Below are 22,573 nucleotides of genomic sequence, written 5' to 3' on the forward strand. Positions count from 1 at the left end.
AAAGAATTACATTTTGCAGTCATAGCACTAACAGACTGGTCAGGACACAGTCAACAGTTGTTACTCTGATCTAAGAAAGTGTATTGCACAAGGCCAAAAAAATTTCTGCATTTATCTGGAAATTGCCTCTGTTTCTCCTAATACTTAAAGCCTTGCAAAAGGAGGGAGGTCTAGGAGGACAGTTTGGAGATTCTATATTACCATCACAGCCTTGCTATGAGGGGAAGGAATGATAAGAGGAAAACAAGGGCTTGACCTTAGTGTGGCCTCCGTGGGCTTGGATTCACCCTTTTTAGTGGATCCTGTTTTTTTCCCAAATGATCTTAACCAGAATTAAAGGGCTGCTTGGCCAGAGCAGTGCTCTGGAGCTTGGGAGGTCACAGTTTTGGTCTTGGCTGTTGTCAGACAGTTATTGGATGATTGTCAGAAAATGATTTCCCCCCGTGTGGTCAGTTTGTCTGATTAACACTGACCCACTGTATGAAATGCTTTGTAATTGTGAAAGCTTACTTCCATCAACCAAAGAAATACATCCCCCAAAGAGGAATGTCCATCACTTGACAGAGTGTCATGATATCTCTGCTTTGGGGAATGCATGCAGCATATCTCCTAGCCATACATTTCATATGTTTTTTTCAAGTTCTTGTTATGGCTTGGAAGGCAGGCTAGTTAGTTGTCAGTAGCTGAGATGCATTTATCAAGATATCTGAAGGCACTCCCTAGACATGGCATGACCATACAATATGATTAGATGCCCATCTTTCCTTCTCTTTGTGACAGCTGGACTGATTGTCTGCATATGAATAGCATGTGAACAAGTAACAGAAGTACCATTATGGCAAATGCTTCTGACTGTTTGTTCACCAGTTCAATACACTGGAGATGAGCTGGATGTGTTGGAAAACATAGGCAGAAGTTCCTAGCCAAGTATTTGTGTAGTAGGAATACTCCCCCCACCATGCAGGCGAGGTATCTGATCATAAGGGCTTATTGTGTATTCATTTGTGGTAGCGCCCACTCTTGGTTGAGCACTTTCCAGACACTTAAGAATGATGATTCCTCCTCCAAGCATTTCACAATTTACAGAGTAAAAAATAGTATGTAGGTGGAGGAAGGAGAATAATAACGAACCCTTTCCACTTACTTTTTGTGGAAGTCAGTTCATGCAGTGTAGTCTGGTGGAAATAGATCTTCAGTACCAAAACAGGTATTTCATTCCCTGGGTCTGCACTAAAGAAAACTGCAGCTGGATGAGGATCTAACAAGCAAATAAATAAAGCTTTGTGCGGTGATAGGGCCAAGGAACAAATATAACACAAGGCCTGAGAAAACAGATAAAATAGATAGGGGGCAGAGTTTGAAAGTGGAGACAAGAGGCTTAAATCTGATATCAACAGAATCAAGGAACAAGGATTACAAAATCAAACCAAAAGACATGAAAAATGGGTTTATAGCAGTATTTTTAATGTTTAAAGGAGACTTTGTGTGACATGTTATGACCTAGATGTTAGTATCACTGCTGCAGTTGGCAAGGCAGTTAATATACCATCATTGTTTATTCTCTAATTGTTTCCTGTACTGGAAAGATGCCATTAGCTGTTAGGGAGGTTTCTCCTCCTCTGTGTTGCTATGTTCTGTCTGCTTAGCCCAGCATCTACTGGGTTTAGAGTTTTATGCCAAACATTTCACATGGGAAATAAGCTAAATTAAAACAAAAAAAGTTCAGTCATATAGTGGAATGATCCCCATCAGTCCTACTTATATCAAAAAAGGTCATGTTAAACAAGACATAAATCTTGTTAATGAGTTGTGTGGCCACTTGTGATCACATTTTCAATCAGAAATTTAAATAGATTTTATGCTATAAAACACTGGGCTAAATTCATTCTAAATAATTCTCCTCTCTTAATCATTTAAAAATGGTATGTTCTCTGAAATATTCCTCATTTTGTGAAGTTTAGCAAACTTTTTTTCCTTTTGACTTATATGAGTCTTTCCTGAATTCCCTACAGTTTATTCGGATCTGACTAGGAACATTGGGTGTTCAAAATAATATTCCTAATATTCCTAGAACTGTATTATTCCTGCCTGGGGACACAGGGCCTCTTTGAATGCAGCCTTAAACACCATTAGCTGTTTTCTGGACTATTGTATATTGGACTGCTGTCAGATTTGCAGCCTCTCTTACCCTTCAGTCTCTCATTCTTGTTTTGTAGCTTTCTCCCTCAGATTGTTTTCCCTCTAGATGTGCTAACTGCCATTTTTCCTATTTGAATCTTGTGATACCGATGAGTCGAAGTCTCACTCTAAGTAAAGCAGAACAACTGTTCTGAAAGCAGTAGTCTGTGCTGATTTCTACCAGCTGAAGCTTTGTCCCTATGTTTCTGATTCTGTCACTATTATTAGAATTATGGTAACGCCCAGATGTGTTAAATATCCTTCCAATATAATGATATGACCCAATCCTTGCCTCCGAGAACTCCCAGTTTAAAAAGATAAACCACATACCAAAAGAGAGACAAGGGAAGAAGCGCTGAGTCAATTTATTTTAGTATATTTTAGTCCCTGTTTTAAAGAATTTACCAAAGAAGACCTGCTTCAGGACCGTCTGTGAATACCATGAATTTGCTCTCCCTTTTTTAATTTGTTGGTGTCCTCAAGATGTTCCTCTTCCTACAATCTAACACTGTGGCAGTTAATTCAAATGATTGTTGCATCCACATTGATTTAACTGAATTTATTAATGAGTATTTGAAGGAATCTGCACCAAACAATTGATATGACTCCAAAGGTTTTCCAAGCCTTTTGATTCTCTGTATTTTTGTAATGTCATCCAAAATGCTATTGTTTTACTAACAGGTTTTTTTTAATTAAATCCTCATCACTGTTTATTGCTTATGAACATCTCAGTTTCCTGTGTTAGTGCTTTGTAACTGGCTCCCTAGCTGCACAGACCTGTGCAGTCAGGTTACACACACGTGTGTGTATTGTCTGTGTCTATCTGTTAGTTCCCATGCACTGCTGTGTCTCTCATCATCTTCAAACTTGTTGATCCAATTTAAACTGGATAACTATGGGATAGAAATCTCAAAGCTGCATTTTTTTTTTTTAATTTCATGAAAATAAAGAGCTATGGATATGGGAAGGAGACTCAGCTACTATTCCCACTAAGGCAAAGGCTGCAGTATGAGGCCACCCCTAGTTAGACAGCAGAAAATCCACACAAGAATGCCCCAAACCCATGAAGGAAGCATAATTTGGGGTATACTTTATATTAGATACTATAACATTCAGCCCCAAGACAGACTGACAGGAAATGAGCTTCATTAGCTCCTCTGGTCACAGAGTGAGCATGTTTTTGCTTGCAACATTTGTTCTGTTACTGTGCTAGGGATGGGTGTTAGATACAGGGATCATAAGTGCCAGGAACATTCTTTCTGTTTTTGAGGATCACTAATATATCTGCTTTTCTTCAAACTCATAGTACCTCCCTGCTTTTAATCATGAGCAGTCCAAGATCGGTTGCTACTTGCTAATACTTTTAGATATGCATTGTCGTTTATGACAAGCTGTATGTGTTTAGATTTTCTAATTGAAAATGACTATTTTTGTACAGATAACACTTTATCTGTGGTGTTCATGTGTAGATGTGGATGCAAGAGAGGTGTGATCTAATGGGTGAATATGGGGAGTCAAGATCTTCTCTGAGTTCTTAATCTACCTTTTTATATTGCCTCAGTCTGTGGCTTGGGGAAGATCTCTTTCTCTGTCAGTGCCTAAGATTCTCCACCTCCAAAACAGGGTTAATGTTGTCCTTTTCCGAATGTTCCTACCTCCGAGGAGAATTATACAAGAGAATTAACTCACTAATATTTTACATGATTTTTAGCTTAAAAATCCTATAGTGTTCTAAGTATTTTCAGATTTGTACTTCTAAAAACTTGTCAGGGAAGCACATCTCCTCATCACTGAGTTCAATCTGCCAGCCGGGCAAGATTATTTCCAAGTTATTTTCTTGTAATACTAATAGTTGTAGGGCACTAACTGCTCCAGAACTGCTTCTGTCAGGGTTTCTCTAGGCTTCTGCTCTCCCTAGATCCTGGCCCTTCAGGATCCTGAGGGATGAGGGCTTTTTTGGATGTCCTGAAATCCCTTCCCAAGCCTTCCTTTGTGTGGTCAGGCTCTGTTCTCCCCAGCTGCCCTTTTTATTTGCACAGTAGCTTCTCCTGGTTTCCCGTCCTGTCCCCCTGGAGTTCACAGCAGGGCAGTATGCTTTGTAGCTGAATCCAGAAGCCATGGTCCATGTCAGCTTCCAGTCTCCCCATCCTTGCCTGGAAGGCAGCCAGGATCTCAGCACAGCATGGAGACAAAGGCCTTTTTGGAAGTCCGTTATCCCCAAGAAAAACATCTATGACCTTTCTTTAGGAAGGTCTCAGCCCAGATTTTGCTGATCGGACTTTGTTACAGGAATCCATGTTTGCCATTTCTTCGGGGTGACAGACCTCTTGCCCACGCATGTTGAGGGAAGGGATTAAGGCTGTATGCTTTGCAGACTCCAGGATCATAGTGATTTTATTAACAAGAAAAAGAATTTAAAAGAAATAGTATACATAATATCAAACAAGACACAAGTGAAGTATGACCTGTGAATAAGAAGGGGGGCAGTGAGTTGAGAGGCTTATCCTAACCCCATAATGTGTCAAGCTCTGAGATGCAACAGACTAAACCAAGCTTTGTTTTAGCTTGGTTTGGTTGTTTTGTTCTTTTTTTTTCTGCTTTATTCCAGACTTCTGCATTTATATCAGCTAGTTATTCAAAATCTGAAAGCTGGGATCAAGGTAGAACTTCAGGGGAGGGAGAGGTTAATAAGGGTTGGAGAGCTCAAGGGGATCTTGTCAGTGAGCTCTAGTTAGGAAACAGGCCTGTTTTGGCTCCTGCGCTTCCTTTTCTCTCTAGAGCTCTGCCTGTCAGAAACTCCTTCCCACACACAAGTGCCCTGCCATTTGCCAGAGAATTGCGGGGGAGAGGGGCTTTTCCTGTCTTTGTGTGGAGACTCAGCCAGCCCTCAGACTGTGGTTTTCTGTGGAGCCTGGAGCCCACTCTCTGTGGCTTTGTGTGTTTTTCACCAGAGAAGAAACTCAGGACAAATGCAGTGAAGTGCACTGCTCCCAAGGTCATTCTGAGGTGACTGGTGGGTGCTCAGCTATTCCCCTCATCTTCTATCATTGCTCTCTAGCTATGAAACTACATGGTTATGGCATTGCCTCTTTGCCCTGGGAATCTGACTAACTTTGAGAAAAGCCAAGGCAGAACTCCGAGCAAGTTGGTCCTTTCTGAAAAGAGTTGAGTGTTTTGCAGAGCTCACATAGGGAACCATTCCTCACTCCCCCCCTTGCCAGCTCCGTTGCTGAGTTCTCTAGTGTCTCATAACATGCAGATTGTTTTATTCCCCTTATCAAATCTGCAGCATACTTACCCCCCACCTGCTTTAGGAATAGAAACATTTTTTGTTCTGTGATATTACTGGGATTTCCTTTCTGTCAGTTGCCAACCTAAAATTCCTTATTCAGGCAGGGTACCCTAGAGCCTCCTGATATTCTGAGCACCTAAACGGCTGGACTGAAGAACTGGCATTGTAAGATATTCCCTATAACCTTTTTCTTTCCTGTGACTTTGTCTCAATCCCAGCTCCCACACAAAGAATAACTTGACAGAGTAGATGCAGAAAATGGGTAAAAGCTATAAAAGCTATGTTTCTCTGAGGATGGGACCCACTGTATGGTCTGGTTGGGAATGGTGATCTCTTGTTTTTTTCCTCTGGAACAGTATCATTCTGTGGCAGCAATGAGCTTGTTTGCCTTCCTAGAAGCTAGTCCCGGTGTGCAAGGGTGTAAAATTCAGCTTTAAAACTACTTCACTGATTTGATCACTAAACTCTTCTTGTTTGTGCTTGGGAACCCTGGGGGTTTCCTTCACCAGCAAATATTCTTTCTTACAAAAATGTCACCCACTCTATCAGCTCTCTCAATGATATTCAGAAAGACACTATGGTATTTATGTTTTCTTTTTTTGCCAGGTTCTGTTTGCCAACCACTCACAATCCAGCACCAGCCATATACCTACGTCAGCTGGCTCTGCTGCCTGCAAGACATCAAGTGCCACTTCCAGTATCCAGAAGGCAGCCAGTTCGCACAAAGTGATGCCATCCCAGAGTATGCCTTCTCAGCTGGTTCCAAAGCCTCGAGCAAACCACAGGCAGGCAGTGGTCAGAAAGACTGCAACGCAGAGGATTTCCAAGTAAGTTTTGTCTCTCCCCATCCACAACAGAGAATTGACACTCATCCTCCACAAAAGGAATCTGGGAAAAGAACCTGTCTACATGTGACTCAGGCATAGATCTTTCTGGCTCAGAACACCTTAACTGATGTAAACTGCAGTAGGTGCTCACTATTGTGAAGCTTCATGTTTTGCAATACTAAGGTAAGCAGAACTGTAACATCATACAAATGTAAGGACATAGGAACTGCCAGGTTGAATCAGAGGAGTGTTTGATCCAGAGTGGGATTCAGTTACCTAAATACAAGTTGCTAGTGCCATTTTAAATGCCCAGGGCTGTTTCACTTGGCCTCCAGCTGCTGCTCCAGATGAGCACAAGTCTCCTGTAGGTCTTATGTTTTATCTACCAGTCCCCTGCAGATGTCTCAAATAACTGACAGCATACAGTATGGTGCTTGACACCTGTGTTTAGGCACTCGAGTCACTCCCCCATGTTTAATCTTTGATGGAGGCTAGAATCTGGAGGATCAGAAGAAACTGCCAAAAAAAAAAAAGCCTTAACAAGCTAATCTACCCTTAAGCCAAGTTCCCCCATAAACCCAACGTATAATGATTGACTTATGCCTTTAAGCACAAGTGTTTATTTCATTTAAAGTGTTTATATTCTGCCTAATTTAACGATAGCTTTCCTCATTACCTGTAGATAATGAGGAAACTTATCTTAACTTTTACTGAGCTTTTGGTTATGGTTTTTACCATTCTAAGGTAGATGGGTTTGGTGTGTGTTATGTTTAAAAGCAAAATAAAGCACTCAAGTGTGCTTCATGAAGTGTTGCTTACTTTAAGTTTGCTTCCTTTCCATTTCTTGGAGTGTCTTCTTTTTTGTGCATTATAAGAGAATGTGAACAAGAGTTCTATTTTTTTTTCTTATCTTTACGTTTCATTAGTAGCTCCATCATGTCTCTGCTTATCTCCTCTTGGTCTAAAGCAATTCCATCATTTAAATCCTTCTTCAGTTTTTTCCTTATATATCAGCCTTGTTTCATCTCTGAATACTGAAGGGGAAAAGCTTCATTCATAACTTCCTCCCTTATACTCTATGACCAGAAGAGTTGTAAAGCTTTCAGAACAGGTTCCTGTGAGGTTACCTGATTCTGTGTTCCCCTCCTTGATTAAAAGAGAGGAGGCTTCATAAAAGATTAGTGAGGAAAGATGCCGTGTGAAGATGGGCACAGTCAGTGTGTGGGGATTGAATCTGGAACTGCAAGGCATATTTAAGGAGCTTGGGCAGAACTGTGTTGGAGAAACTCATATATTTCCTTCCTGTACTTTTATTATCTTAATAGATAGCACACTAAATTCATCCCCTAAAACTATTTAAAAAGAAAGTGATGTTAGTAGACTTTGTCGACTCAGCAAGTGCAGATTTGAGCGTCAGGTCTGGCAGGTATATGCTGGTGGGTTTGCTCTCTGATTTCTTTTATGCTGGGTGGCTCATGTTAGTACAGGTGACAAGCTGTGTCAGTGGGTTTCTCTGCCGGGCAGCAGGGATGTGTATTTGAAGATGCCGGTGTGCTGTGCTCACTTCTTGGCAGAAGAAATGTTTATCCTTGTGAGATGGAATTGCAGCTCCTTGGACAGACTTTACTTTGCTGCATTTTTGTGGTTTCTGCTCTGTGACAGGCAGGAGTGTGGGAAAACCGGAAAAAGTTCAGCACCAAAAATGCACAGAAGGGGGAAAAAAAGCAAAAGATTCCTTCAGAATTTCAGAAACCTAATCCAAGTATTGAAGGCTGCAAGGAGCCACTCCGGAAATACTTTCCAAGTTGCCTTTCAGACTCCAGCACAAGGCTACGAACCCATTCTTGCCATTCATAGGATCTTGCAGTAACATTTTTTTCACTTACATGGAAAACAGCAGTGCCCAGCTATTCTTCCAGCATACTGAGAGCTGATCATTTGAAAACTACTGTGTCTCAGTCTAATTTAATCTGTCTATTGTTGTCAGGAAAAAAACAGAGATGCATCAACAGAGGAGAGTGAATGGAGAGAACCCTCTGCCTCAAAGGAATATAGAGATGAAAAAGATGCCTTGCATGCTCCAGCTTGTTCTTTACCATCCCTGGTTATTCTATACAGAGTATTCTCTGTCACTGTGTGTAGTCTGCTTTTCAAAAACTCCAGTGGCAGAAATCCCACCAGGAGAGTCTAAACAACCTTATTATTAGAAAGTTTCTCCTGATGAGCAATCTGAATTTATCCTTTGTTTCATACTGTTGTGCCTTGTTCCTCCTTCCTGAACCACCCTAAACAGTTTCCTTTGCACATACTTTCCATCTTTTGAATATTCTTCTAGTTCTTGGAGATTCCTAGAGTTGCTTAGACTTGTTGAGGTTTTGTTAACCTCAGATAGTAGTTCCACCTGCCAAGTCCTTAATTGTCTCTTGAATTTACTGTATTTTCTTCAGTTTGTCAGAGTGCTTGCATTGTGGCACCCAGAATTGTAATTTTCCAGTGTGGGACTACTGTATCCTCAGGTTATGACATGGCAACTATCCCTCTCCATAAAATCTAACGTAATTTTGGCTTTTTGGCTGCTTCATTTCTCTGTCAGGTCATCTTTGATTTGCTACCCGCGCTCACCCCTAATTCTTTTTGGCTGTTTTCCTGACCTCTTTCCTCAAAGAAGGTCTCAGTGCTATATATTATTTCCACAAGACTTACACTCACTGAAACTAATCCCATTTTGTTCATTCTGTTGTTAAAGCTCTTATGTCTCATTTTTTTCTTAAATTCCTGTAAGCCAGAACTTATTTCTCTGTCTGCTCTTTGCACCTCCTGGCTGTTGCTGAACATCTTAATAAAAATCTTATTTTCAAACTTGTTTGTAGAATTTATCCAGAGACTGGACTGTGAAGACAAACTAGAATCAACTTTGTCTTTTTGACCTATCTCTTCCTTGCATGCATTATCATTTCTCTCCCAGCCATCACACATGGCCTCCAGAAGAGGAGGGAAAGAATAAGAGAAAAATCAGCTACAAACAGAATGAGATGCTAAAGATGAACATTACTGACTAATTCAAAAACTATCTTGTAACTTGGACACTTCCCTAGTTAGAACATAAAGGAAAAAAAGTAATGGAACAGGCAGACAATTCAGTCTTTTATTTTCTGTTCCTGTTCTCTCTTGTTTTCTCAGACTCTCAACTTGTAAAAGGTGGTACGTTGACTTTATAATGGATTGTGTCCAAAGCAGACTCCTTGCTTAAGCTAACAGTGTGGAGAACTGGGGCCCGCATTAAGGTGTGGAAAAAGACTACGGCAACTGGGAGAAATGGCTTAATATGTAGCTCTATTCAGAAATGTAACCCTATAAATTGGTCTCATGGGGCTCCATATTTTTGATTAAATGTGCTCAGATTACAAGTAAAAAGATAGTTTTTGAACAGCTACTACCACAAACTCTTCTTTCTTTCCAAGAGTCAGATTGGGGCCTTTCCACTGCTGCTAATATTGGCAGGTTTCTGAACCACGTCATTCTATTCCTGAAGAGACCTGTTGGTAACTGAAAGCAGAATTTGGAGACAGAGGTCACAGAAATAGCATTTGTGAGACATGGGATGAAGCAGATGTTCCTGGAAGCAGCATTTGGTGTACAGGACCTTCATATTACAGATGACAGCATGCAAAGCAGAAATATATATTAGCTCTACTGTCGGAACCCAGAGTGCATTTGTACAGCTGGTAGATAAAAAGAAAATCTTTCTCCTTTTAGGAATGACTAAGTCACAATAAGTAAAAACTTCTGCACTATCATTCCTATGGCAACTTTTTAGAGAACTGCTCTCTAAGTCAAGAACTATGACAGCATCAAGCAGAGCAAGGTCTTGGACAGGTTGTGAACAGGACTGTCAGTCAAAGAAAACATTTTAGAAAAATTCAGCTGTCAATGCTAGGCCACTGTATACAAAGAGAGGAAATACCCAGTAGAAAAAACAAGCACTCAGGTCAAGATGTTATAAGCGAGAGAGCCCAGGAAGAACATTGAGTTTTCCAACAATAGACTGGAGCATCAGAAACTATCAGGAATGTTGTTCAACATGGCATAATTTCATGTACTGAACTTTGGTGTAAATGTCATTCCCAACATCTCTATTCAGGAAGCCTTTTCAAGTACTCCCTTGAAGTCACAACACCATGACTCAAAATCTTTCCACCTTGTTCCTCTTTTGTATATTTGCTTTGCATGGCACCAGCAGTAGAAGATCCAAAGTTCTGCTCTATTGTAACCAGTACAGAAATAGGGTAGAGATGATGTGTTTCTCCAGGGTTCAGAAAGTCCATCCCACAGTTGGGTGATGTCCTGACTGCAATCATAAATGGAAGTAGCCAGCTGTTTTAGGACAGGCTGGCCAAGCCTGGCAAATGTGACAAAAGTAGAGGAATGACCACGGAGAGGACTCTAAAAATGCTGTGGTTCTGGTTTGTATCCTGTCTTCCCCATGTGTGGTTATTCACTGGCACATGTGAAGTGTCTCAAGTGAGCTGGGCATATCACACATTCAAGCTGAGGGCCCACTGTGAGGAGGACAGACAACAGGAGAGAAAGCATGTAACTGTTAATGGGACCCATCTCACGTTCTGCTACTGCTGTACTGAGGCACGTCTGTTTTTTTTAGCTCCTGAGCATCTGGGTTAATCAGACTGCCTGACCCTTGGACGTTTTTGGCAGCAATAGCAATGCATCTGAGAGAGGTGGCTTGATTTAACACCCTGACACAGCTGGGCTTATGAGGCCTGCAGCTCTTAGCCCCTGGCTAGCCTCAGATCATACACATGCAGAGATAGCCTGTCCAAGAGCAACAAAGAGGAACAAGCCTCCCTGGCTCTGCTCTTCACATCTGTTGCTGTCCTCTTGTCAAACCTAGGCTTTGTGTGATGTGAATTTGTTAGCATCAGTTCTGTTCCTCCTGGCCCACTAGATTCATTCACAGAATCCTAAACAACTAGATTTTTACAGTAAAGGTATTCAAAATTTAGCCAGGAAAATATGGTTTCTCTGTCACCTGTGAAACGAGCATCCTCCAAATTTGCAGTCTGGGATTGGGCAGCTTAGGGGTGGTTTAGTGCCTAAATGAAGAAAGTCAGTGCCAATTTCAAGGAGAGGTTATGTATAAGAGATAAAAAAGGCCAATGACAGATATTTAAGTGGAGGGGACGGTGGGGAAAGGCTGCTTTTGTGAGTATTAAAGAGGAAGAAATGGAGAACGTAGCAATGGTTTGCATTGGAGAAATGGAAGCAAAAATGACACATTAAAATCGGGGAAATGAGAAAGGCAGTGGGGTTTCAGCCAGCCCAAGGAGGAAGAAAGTGGAAAGGGATTAACTCAGTTTAAGCAGTGAATATGTTCTGGCACTGGAACTTCCATTAGGACAGCAGAGGGAACTTGAGGGGTGAGCTTAGACTGAGTGGTGAGAGATCTAGGACACAGAGGTAGATCTGAGAATAAGCTTTGTGGAGGTGACAGTTGAAACCACAAGAGTTGAGATAAAGTGTGGGTAGACAAAAGAGAGGGGAACAAGTCTGTAGAAGGAAAGGGATTCTCTAAAGGTAAAGCATACTTAAAGGTAGAAGTGTGACTGTTCCCTTTTAATTTTTTGTTGTGCTTGGTGATATTCCTGATGACATTTTCAACCATTAATCTTGCATTTACCTACAGAAGGGTGAGCTGGATTTGACCCTAAGTCATACAGCATTAAAAACATTGGCAGGCTAATTATGAGCGTGTAATGTTTATGTAAGAGGCATAAAGAGTACATCTGGATTCTCAGCTCCCAGATGGACCATGCAGTATCAGCAGCAAAAGAAACCATAAGTACAAATCCAAAATTCTCTCTAAGAGGCAATACACATAGAAACAAGCACATCATTTGACAATTATGGCTGCATTTAAGTAAGGGGCTATGTTTTGCAAATGTCATATCAGAACCCCTCTCCCTTCCCATCTGGACTCCAATTGATTTCACTCAGATCCAACTGTGAGAAAATACAAGAGTCCCTCACTGGCCTTTTAGCTGCTAGGAGCACCTGGCATACTAGCAACTTGCTGACTTTGAAATTTGAAGGCAAAAGGTTTCAGACAACATTATAGAAACTGCACACGTGTGCCTGGGTCTGTTAGTCATCAGAGCCTCATGTGGGGATTGAATATTACAGTGCTCTCCTGAGGAAGAGCGGTGAGTAACTCTGTAAAATATAGCAGAGTTGAATGAGTGGAGGAATAAAGATTGTGGCAGAGAGGCAGGAGTGCTAAGTGCAGAAGTCTGGAGTGATCAGAGCAGCGCTATGCTGGAAGGAAGAGCAGCAAGAGGGAGAAGGGAAGAGAGGACAAACCAAGAACAAATGGGTAGGTTCTATAGGTTTGAAGGACAGAATAGATCCCTTTTTGACTCCTCTTGTGAGTAAACCCATTTTTACGTAGGAAGAGACAGTCTCATTTTAGTAAGAAATCTCTATAACACAGGAAGTTTAGTTGTACTCCATAGAGTATAGTTTTACTGTATCTCAAATGTTGAGCTAAATGCAGGAGAATTTACATGAAGTATCTGCTTGAGGACTGGCACTGGGTTACTGGAGATTAAATGCTTCCTATGGGTCTCAGTGTTTAAGACAAGTAAGAAATCTTGCCTCAATGAGTTGTGTCTGCTGAGTCAAGGTGCATGTACAAAGTTTACACTTGAACATAGCATGTTTTGCCAGCCCTCTTGTGTGCAATTCTGTTCTATAGGTTGCTTAATCATTTTGCTTCAAACCACTGGAGTAAGGTGATAGCATTACTAGTTGTGTTGTGCTTTGGCAGTCCAATGTAATTTTCCATCTCCTTTATCCTTCAAAACCAGTTTCCAAGGTGTGTGGAACAACTAAGTGCTTTAGGCACATTGACGTCTTGCTGGTGGCTCCATGCTCATCTGTCTCCCTCTGCCTTCCTGGAGCTGTTTGCTGTCACTGCCCATTTCAAGCTATGTTCACACACAGCTTCATAGCTACAGTCCTAGTGAGATTATGTAAACTAGAACCCTCAATTTTTTGTTCAAGACCTTTATTCTTCCTTGGTATTTCCCTTCTCACCTCTGTCTAATCTGATGCTTTTGCCTGTCAGGGTGACCTCCACTGAAAGGCAACTAAATGGATTCCAGAACAGCCTTAACAGTGCTGCATCCTGTGAGCCAGGGACAAATTCCACAGGTGAGTGCCAGTCCTGAAGCCCGGGAAGGAGGGAAGAGGGGGCTGTTGGGATGCTTTCATCTTTCTTAAGAATTGACAGGGAAAAAACTAACTTCTCAGCAAGAGGATGAAACACAGCTGCTTACCCTGCATGTAGTGGTTTCTAGGTAACAGCCTGGGATCAGCTGTGTAGGGAATTTATTCCTCCTGAGAGTAAAAAGACTAAAATGAAGGGAGCAAAGTCTGAGCTTCGTAGAGCTGGAGAAGCAAGATCCCTAAAACTGTGGCTGGGAAAAAACTTGGCTAAAATGGCCCCACTTTGCTTTGGGCTTTGGCTCAAAGAAGCTCTGTTGTTCGAGTTTGGCCTTTAATAAAGGGCCAGGACATTCTTTACATTTTTCTTTGGTCTTGCAGAAAAGCCCCTTAGTTCAGAAAGACTTAATTGAGTCAACTTGTGAGTCAGCTGCACAGTGAAGTCAATCAGTAAAGGTAAAAGCTCTCAAAGGAAGATCACTGAGACCTATAGAATCAAATCTTCATCCTTTCCTAGTGATCACTTCATTCAGAGAGGGTTCTCTGCTGATAGGATCTCAGGAAATGAGGACCCTATCCATTTTTCATAGATGCAGAACTATTTGCAGTAGATTCTAGTCTTGATGAATCTAAATCATGTGTGGTATATTGCCCAGGGTAATTTGTGGTGATGCTGTAATGGAATACATAGCCAAATTACACTCTAGAATGCTCTGAAAGAATTATGTTTCTGACCTTTAATTTTGCTGTGAAAACCCTGAAAACATGACTTGAGTATCACTAATACAGTAATTTCTGTTTGTGGTTTCACAGGTTGAAACAAAAGTTTGCACAGGGGTGAATTGCCCCATTCATCTCTTGGATATTTAGCTCTGAAACTTAAAGATGACATTTCCAGTATTAATGTCAGTGATTTTATTGCTGATCCTCTAGCACAAACATTCAGCTAATGCACATATTGTACAATTCCAAACTGCCTCCCACGCTTTACCACCTGCCAAAAACTCCAGCTCTCCTACCAGAGATTTTATAGGGTGAATAGCCATAGTCAATAAAAAAGACCCTACAGCGCATTGGAACATGACAGTGTAGGAATGGAGTATAATGGAATTATCAAAATAAATAAATTATGTCAAAACTGTAGTATATGTACAGTTGAAGCAAAAGTTCTGGTCTGCTGTATAGCTTAAGCTGAGTTTTTAGTACGGTATGTAAAGCCAGGTTACACATAGGTTTATCAGTAAATGTAAAAATGTACTTTGCAATATACGATCAAACTGCTTTGCTGAATGGACTTACATGAAGATGTTTGTGTGCCACCTTTCTCACAATTTTCAGAGCTCTCTCACAGTTGCCACCCTATAACTTCTAACCTCTGCAGGAGATTCTCTGCCTCTGCTCTGGGTACTGTTGTTCATACACGTGTTTGCGATAACTGTAGGCAGTAGCACTTTTCTATCCTGCCCTGTTTCTGTGCATGTGTGAGGACTGTTGATAATATTGATGACAGAGAGCAACAAGCAGAGCTGCAAGAAAAATACAGGCTAGATAACAACTACAGAGGTGAGAGTAATCATCCTCTCCAGGAGTACTTAGCGTCTTGTGAGGACTGAGAACTTTACCTCATGTTTTTTTTTCTGTAGGATTGTGCTAGCTGCACTGGGCTAAACTTATCCTCTCTGAATTTGGAAAAAAGGCATTGAACCTGATGTTTAACTGAGAGTGGCAGGGCTTAAATAGAGCCCTACTTTGACTGGGAGTGGACTAACAGAAGCAGGATCTAGTGAGTAGGTCACTCAAAGCTTCCTTGTCCTTAGGAGATGTATATAGCTCCAGGAATAGTGCTAAATATTGCAGTGATTGGACTAAGTAGAGCAAAACAATGTTTGTTCTTGGAAAATGGGGGGAATGATATTTTCTTCAGCTTTGCACCAAGCCACTGGTATGCGTCAGAGAATGCTGTGCCCAGTCTGTGCGTCTCAGAGACTACTCTGGTCCTTCCTGCAGGAACAGCTGTTCTTCTTCTTCTTCACTCTCTCTATTGATTGCTTACAATTGGCCCTGATTGCCCTCATCAACAGCTTATCTGGGGTTACTGTTTCACATGTATTTAGTATCCTGCATACCAACTAGAGAGATTAGAGACACAACTCATAAAGCAGATTACAGAATAAATTGCAAGAATTTAAAAATAGCAGGCCATGAAAAGTTGTGGAGCTAAAAGAGGAACCAGGCAGAACCTCTGCATAAAAACACACATAAATGTTCAAAAATGTCTGAGAAGCTTGAATAGACCTTCATTTAATAGAAGCCTGCGGGACAATTATTTTGAGAGTTGGCACAACCATTTCATACCATTGCATCAGGCAGGTTTTGTGAAGAAAACATCCTGGGAGAATGAGGAAGTCATTTGACTACCATAGGTCTACCTTTGCTCCATGTTGGACTGGGCCTTTGTGTGACTTTGGAAATGGGAGAGGCCAGTAAAGTAACCACTGGGAAGTTCTGTTTGTATATCTGGCAGTGTGGAGCTATATCAACACAGGCTTTGGAGCTGCACCTCATCTTTCACCATTTTGTGCTTTAGAACCTGCTTTTGGATGAGTGCTGGCCCTTGTAGTCCTTCAACTGGGTGAAAAAGTGATACCTGTTAAACAAAACCAGGCTTAATGGCAAAGAATCTGATGTTGCGCCAAGATCTCACTCAGCAGCTTGCAGTGTCTTGCTAATGTATCCATTTTCAGCATTTATCTGTGGGATACTGTAGTGCCTAAGGTTTGGTCTGGACTGGTGGGCATAATGCCATAAAAAACAGCCATATTTTCCATTTTCCAGGTCCTTTGGAAGTTGGCTGTCGAATTATATTTGCCAGATCCAAACCTTTATCCAGCCATTTCAGATCCACTGACACAGTCATAGGGCAGAGAAAGAGAAAGATGGTATAGGCTGGGCCAGCTTAAAGTAATAGTAACCTCTCATGCTTTTAGCCCATTCTTCTTCTCATGTCCTCTAACAGCCACTCTGAGGAATAGTAGATATTGGAGCTTTGCAGACAAGAAGCGTAAAGGTGTCACAAATGATGTAACCAAAAGTGAGGGTGATACTCAAAGGAAGAGAGAGTTGGGCAATATGGAAACTTTTAACCAGATTGTTCAGAGGGCAGTTCACTGGTGGTTGGTACTGCAACTGTAGAGAATACAGGTTGTAGATACTGTTGAGCAGTGGGCTCAGGCTCTTGAGGACAGATCTCTTGAGATGAAATACGAGGTAGAATAAAAGTCAGCATTTCTGCAATGCAGCCTAGGTTATAGGTGCAAGTGGGAAGGCAGATATTCTCAGGAGTACCTACAGACAGGAAGGTATAAAGATCTAAACCTGTAAGCTATCACTTGGGGTTTATATGTAGTGTTTGAACAGACAGCTTCCTCTCAGCTCTTGGAAGTTTGAATTTAACAGGATTTATTCTATTAAAGAAATACTAAGAATTACTACCTGTAGGGAGCATTCAAACACTTCTGATCTGATATTTCACTGACATTGAACACCCACAGTCACTAGTGTACTTGGGTGTCTGTTATTCTGAAAGATAAGCTATAGGACAATCATCATCACATTGCTTTTTTATCCTGAGCTACTTTGAGGGTCCCTCAGCATTACTCTGATTGTTTTTTGCTTCATGGAATTCAACAATTCAACTTGTATTAGTGAAATGGGTTGATGAGAAATGAGAAATCCTCTCTCTTTTCCAAGTCTCCTTCACTATAGCTTGCTGCGTAACAGCTAAGCTAAGTATTATGGTGGGTTGTTCAGTTCCAGGCTGGCTTTATGAGGCTCTATGTTTGATCTGGCTAGCTCAGATGATTCAGGAAGGAACCTAAGGACTGGTCAGTTTTTTTACTCTACATATTAACAATGTTAGGCATATGGAAACACTTGCTGCGTCTTGCTATTTATTTTTTGTTCCTTTGTAGTGGCATTAGGTGAATAATGCATGAATTTTTTTTCTCAAGAAAGTCAAGTTCTAGGTTAAGAAGGTATCTCTTTTCCACCAGAATTTAGCTTTTGAACAACTGGCAAGAAACACCAAGGAAGTTCTGTAGCTAGTTGGAAGACCACATACTTAGATATTTATTATATTTATTATTCATCCTTTTTTTGAAAATGCCAACAAAAAGCAGGTTTTAGGGAGAAGAGGGACCAAAGGGCACTTCTGTGAAAACAGAACAGCATAGTCCCAGGCAGCTTTTCTGTTCCTGAGCTGGACTCTTGTCTGCAGCAAGAGCCTGGACACAGGAACAGTCTGAAAGTGTAGTTAACCCCTCAGTGCAGTTGTGGAGTGGATACACAAGGTAATGACTTCAGCTGATTTGATTTGTAAGGGTAACAGCAACTATGAGTGAAATCTATCTTGTGTTTCTCTTTTTCCTCTGCTGCCAACTTTTTGAGTGTTTGTGAGATTTTAATTTCTTTTTTTTTTAAATTATTTTAAAAGCTTCAGAACAAAGACTCCCTCCAGGGTTCTCTTTTCCCATGGCAAAAATATAAATAATGTGCTAATAACCTATATAATTACAGACAACTATGAATCATGATTAAAACTGTGCATGACTGATGCCTGGCTCCAGACTCAACAGGACTTTCATCTTTTCATCCTCAGTGATGCAGTTTTGTTGTGCTAATGTTTATATTGCTAATGTCCACATGGCTTTTCCACTAAGTGTGGTGGGAGAAAAGAACATTGGAGTTATTGATTTTGGAAGGTAAAAGTTAGTAATATGCTATCAGTGTCTGAGAGCAGTGAAGGCTCCTAATTCATGAATTTTCTTAGTTCTCTACCAGGTCTGGCTTGAAGCATAAACTGATTTCTTTGTATTCCTGTTCTCTTGGCAGTACTTTTTACAGAAGGTGAGGGTCAAAACTCAGTCTGAAGCTAGTGAGGAAACTTCTTGAGCTAGGTATGGAGCTGATTTTATTTCCCTGTGATTCTCAGGTCCTTATCTGAGCTTAGTTACAGGATGATGCACAGTTGTCTGTTTACTTTATACATTCACCTGGCCCCCATATCTTCCTGAATGCCAACTCCTGAAGGTATGCGACTCTGAAATTAAAATGTATCATCGGTGAGGACTTAGAATTGGATCCTAAACTGCCAAGAAGCTAGTTGAAGAATATGAGGATTGATAAGCTGTTTTGACCTCATACACGTAGAAGGCAGGCTGCTGTTCTCTAGTTTTCTAGTGATTTCCTTCTTTAGGCTAAGGTGAAGAGAAGTGCTGAATGCCCAGTCCAAATAAGATGAATGTGCAAGCAGCTGTGGTCAGGTATAGAGCAACGAATGAAGTCTCCCTGCAAACCAGTGATAGTAAGGTGCACTTTTGCAATTATTCTTCTTTTTCATCTAGCACAACCCCAGAATTTTTCAGTTAACAGGAAATCTAGAGGTTGATTGTGTATTTCTAGAGTTCTTTATATCCAGGATTATAGTATGGTGCTTCATAAGAAGGCCATGTAGGTCTTGTTATTGGAAACCTGAAATTATAGTTAATGCTGGAGGTGTTAAGCTGTGATTGACTGTTGTCTACCCACTGCTTAGATGAGTGTTATTCTTGAAATTCAGCCTCTTTTATGTAAGGTCAAGGAAAGAAATTCAAGAGTTCTTTCTGCAGGTATACAAATGTGCAAGCGTCAAAATTGCCCTGCACCATCAAGAGGAAAAAAAAGAAAAAAAAAAGACATGTAAACCCAGCAGGCATTTAAACATGACACCTACACTCACTTCATATTATTTGCCAGATGCAAACACAGAAAATGCACCGAATTTGGAGATTCTTTTATCAGCCATTGTCTCTTGGTTTTCTTGGAGAGATGGGATATGTAGCAAAGCCACTATGCATGGCCTGTGTCAGACACCCAGCCATTTGCTGCAGTAGAGTGGAATTCCCAGCTGTCCAACCCCATCCAGGCTTCCTCAGCTTCTGCCAGGCTCTGCTGCAGCCTGGAGAGGCAGTATGTTGTTGAGCACCAGTGTATTTATTTTTATGTTGATAGCACATTCCCTAGAGGAACCTTGGCTACAGTTTCAGCTGGTCTCACCACATTGACAGTATCTGTCCAAATCCTTCATCAGGAGCAGCTGGAAGCAGAAATCTCTCAGATTTCCGAACTGTCCACTGCTGGTATGCCTTCTCCCTCGCACTAATCCTGTTAATTCGACTCTTCGTTTGCCACTCTCCTGGTCTTTTCTCATTGCTGTGACTGACTGCACAAGTGGCCTTGACTTTGAAAGGTGACCTTCAAATGAGCACCTCGAGTAACCTCCACCTCAGCCTACTTTGGCTACTCAGGCACAAAGTATCTTATGACATGAAAGAGCAACTTTTGATGTCACCTCATTGCTTATCCTAATCCAGGAATAGAATAATGATGAGCTCTTCCCCATAAATTTTTCCCAAACCACGTGTCTGGCTGCGAAGCTCTCTGTGGGTTGCTGAAAGAGAACAGTGGTCTGAATTCCAGCGCTGGATCCAACCTTTCCAGTGCAGCCTTTCACCCTGCATACAGCCTTTGGCAACAGTGGTAATAACATTCTGTCAGCATCTCTCTGCCCTCTCTGTAGTGCTGTCTGCCTGCAGAGAAAGGGTTATTGAGAAACACAATCAGTCCATTTCTTCATATTTTGGAAAGGAGTGGAGCTTGATGTGGTAAAGATGAGGTGAATCCTACTATTGTGTATCCCTTTTAGGGAGGGCAAAGAATTGGTTATAATGGAGAGTATTTGGTTTCACATTTGTTCTTAGACATTGTTCTTTCAAGTATCACAAAAGCATCCAGGAACTTCTCTCTCTCTCCCCTGCTGACATCTACAGTTCCATAAAGAGGGCAAACGGGGAAAAAAGTCCCTGGTATAGTTGTTGATGGATAATTATCCCAGGTCAGATAATGACAGATAAGCCTGTAGCACTGGATGGACCAGAAGAGAAAAGAGAGGGAAAGAAAGACCTTGTCCTTAACACATTTCTTGGTACTCTTTGAAGGAGGAGGGAACCATTACCGTATGACTAGCAATGAGCAGATATTGATGTCTCTATCAAATACCTTTAGAATACAGACACCATCAAGGTGGATCTCTAAAATTAACAGCAGGGCATGCTTGTGTTTGAGCTTATCCACTTATCAGAAAACTGTGTGGAAGTTTCATTAAATCCCAGCAGAGTATAAAGCTCTTTTCCAAAAGCAGAGGTCTAACCCCTTCTCAGACAATATTAACAAGATAATGTCAAGCTCAGCCATCACCTCTCAGCTAGAACTGAGGGTCATGTTCACTTCTAATGATCAGAAATTACATTTATTCCTTAACTTGTGAGAACAGCCTGCTTCTCATACCTTTAGCCAACCTTTTGCCTTTTTTCTATGAAAGGAAGGAGCATTTTCCTGTTATTACTGGTCTCATTCTCTTGGAAGTACATTCCAAGTCTCAGGAACACTGGGAAAGTAGGAGAGAAAGAAAAGGACAATCTGTAGAAATTGGCTTCCTTGTTTAAGAACTAGACCCCAGCTTGAATTTTAGGAGCCTTCACTTTTGACAGACTCAAAGAAAATTCCTAAGCAGGATAAGTAATGACTTCAGGCAGTTAGCATTTTTGCCTGACTGGGAGCTGAGCTTTGCATGTTCTCAGTAGTTAGGTGATGGCGAACTGCCTGTATTTATTTGTTGTATTGGAAATGTCATTCAAGATCAGGTGTGCAAAGACTGGGAGAGGTTATACAATTCCTTGGGTTCTTGTGTCTCACATCTGGCCCTTTGGCATTAAGCTACCAGTAGACAGAATGACTTTGCCCCATCCAAAATGGATTTTGTTTTCATCTGGCATTATTTTATTTGGACTAAAAATAGAAGCCAAAATGTGTGTGAATAGGGTGAGTATCTAGAGTTATGAAATGCATGAGGAAGAGCCAGAGAAGAGAGAGCTACATCAAACCAGGGAGTAAGGAGCTGAATAAGAGAAATCAGAATGAAGACTGTTAAGTACACAGGGGCATTAGCAGTTGGAGCGAGGAGCCCACTTGGTACCTTCTCTGTGATGTGGAGAGCAGGGAGGCTTTCCACGCTGGCTTTTACAGCTATGTCTCCATTTGCTAATGAGTCTGCTAACCACTCCTTTCATGCAGGGAGACTTCACTCAAATGAATGCAGTTGTGTGTGTCCTGTTTTTGTCACCTCCCAAGTAGAATTTCATGAGTTGGAACTGCTGCTTTCCCTTGCCTGCCCAGTCCAGCAAGCCAACTTGAAATTGTGCCCAAAAGATGGGGGAGGGAAGGCTGGCCTTCAGTTGTCAGCTGTCCTGGCTTGCTAGTGTCACTCACCCAAGGATATAAATAAACTCTATCCATTTATCACCTTTCTTAGTTGTGCTGTATATTATCAAGAGAAGGCTGGGCCTCAGTCTAGGATTGGAAAATCCCTCTCTGCTTTGGGATAAGAAATCTGAGTTTCTAGGGTTATCAGAGCTTTTCAGGGAGAAAGGAAGTTCCTGGTTTTAACACTGGATTCAGGAGGTTTGAACATGTTTTCTCAGTTCTGTCACAGACTCACTGTGGGTATGATGAAATAGCCCAAACTAGCTCTAAAAAGTGTTAGCACAGGTCCCTGACCCAGTACTGCCAGTCAGCCTAGTGCTCTGCTCTGTCTCATTCCTGCTACTTGGAAGCTGGGTAGATTAGGTGCTGGTGTCTGACCTAAACTGTGTAAATCTGTGCTGGGAAAGTCTACATGGCACTGAATTTTATTGTGCTGATATACCATAAATTTCTTTACACAGTTCCTATGATATTCCCCTGACTCAGAATCATATCTATAAAATCCTTTTTTCTCCCTGTGTTCTAAGTACAGAAGTATTAATATTTTTGAGGTACAGTCGTGGATGACATGTATGTAAATATGTGGAAAGACATACAAGCAGATATTTTATGTTTTAACACCTCCTGGCAGGCAAAAATTAAAGGAGATTCATTCTATTACATGTGGTTATTCACTGCA

The 22,573-nt window shown here is 41.3% G+C and overlaps 1 protein-coding gene across 1 annotated transcript in view; it reads left to right on the forward strand.

Annotated features, from left to right (window-relative positions):
* TTLL5 (tubulin tyrosine ligase like 5) overlaps positions 1-22,573 on the forward strand; it is a 135,815-nt gene that overhangs the window by 111,268 nt on the left and 1,974 nt on the right. The window contains exons 32-33 of the mRNA XM_067296837.1: positions 6,077-6,297; positions 13,439-13,524. Of these exons, the coding sequence (XP_067152938.1) occupies positions 6,077-6,297; positions 13,439-13,524 (307 nt within the window). The remainder of the gene's footprint in view (positions 1-6,076; positions 6,298-13,438; positions 13,525-22,573) is intronic.

Source organism: Apteryx mantelli, chromosome 4 (assembly GCF_036417845.1).
Source record: "Apteryx mantelli isolate bAptMan1 chromosome 4, bAptMan1.hap1, whole genome shotgun sequence".
In the NCBI taxonomy this organism is placed as follows: domain Eukaryota; kingdom Metazoa; phylum Chordata; class Aves; order Apterygiformes; family Apterygidae; genus Apteryx; species Apteryx mantelli.